The sequence below is a fragment of the Eimeria mitis genome, genomic scaffold (assembly GCF_000499745.2).
Source record: "Eimeria mitis Houghton genomic scaffold, Emh_scaff160, whole genome shotgun sequence".
Lineage (NCBI taxonomy): Eukaryota > Apicomplexa > Conoidasida > Eucoccidiorida > Eimeriidae > Eimeria > Eimeria mitis.
In genome coordinates, this window is record NW_013569916.1 from 13053 (window position 1) to 13692 (window position 640).

At 58.8% G+C, this 640-nt stretch overlaps 1 protein-coding gene across 1 annotated transcript in view; it reads right to left on the minus strand.

Annotated features, from left to right (window-relative positions):
• Nucleotides 1-640, minus strand: part of EMH_0001120 (protein kinase, PfEST homolog, putative) — a gene marked incomplete at both ends in the record, with an annotated part of 27896 nt that overhangs the window by 11786 nt on the left and 15470 nt on the right. Inside the window, one exon of the mRNA XM_013495492.1 lies at nt 329-551. Coding sequence (XP_013350946.1) covers nt 329-551 — 223 coding nt within the window. The remainder of the gene's footprint in view (nt 1-328; nt 552-640) is intronic.

Here is a 640-nt window from a genome sequence, read left to right on the forward strand (position 1 = left end):
TGCTGCTGCTGCTGCAGTAGCTGCTGCTGCTGCTGCTGCAGCAGCTGCTGCAGCTGCAGCTGCGGGTGCTGCTGCTGTTGCTGTTTCAGTCAGACAGGTCGTGCGGTAACGCCCAGTGGAGCAGCAGCAGATGCTGCTGCTCATGCTGCTGCTGCAGCATCAGCGGCTGCTGCTGCAGCAGCAGCCGCTGCTGCAGCAAAAACAAATACGGATGATATTTTTCAGTTGCTGCTGCTGCTGCTGCTGCTGCTGCAGCAGCAGCAGCAGCAGCAGCAGCAGTATCAAGAGACGGGTGGTTCTGTAACAATCCCTACTGTAGTTGTTGCACCTGTGCGCTGTCTCTTTGCTGCTGCTGCTGCTGCTGCTGCTGCTGCTGCTGCGTTGCTGCTGCTGCTGTCTAGAAGCTGAGAAGCCTCAGGGGGATCCGCAGCAAGAAGAGAACGCTTCGCTCTGCTGCTGCCGCTGCTGCTGCTGCTGCTGCTGCTGCTAGAGTTAGCTTTTGAGTCGGAATTCGGCAGCCCCCTCTGTACTTGCTGCTGCTGCAGCTGCTGCTTGCTCGCAGCAGCAGCAGCAGCAGCAGCAGCAGCAGCAGCAGCAGCAGCAGCTTTACTGCGTTTTCTTTTGACGGCCCTGTATCGCA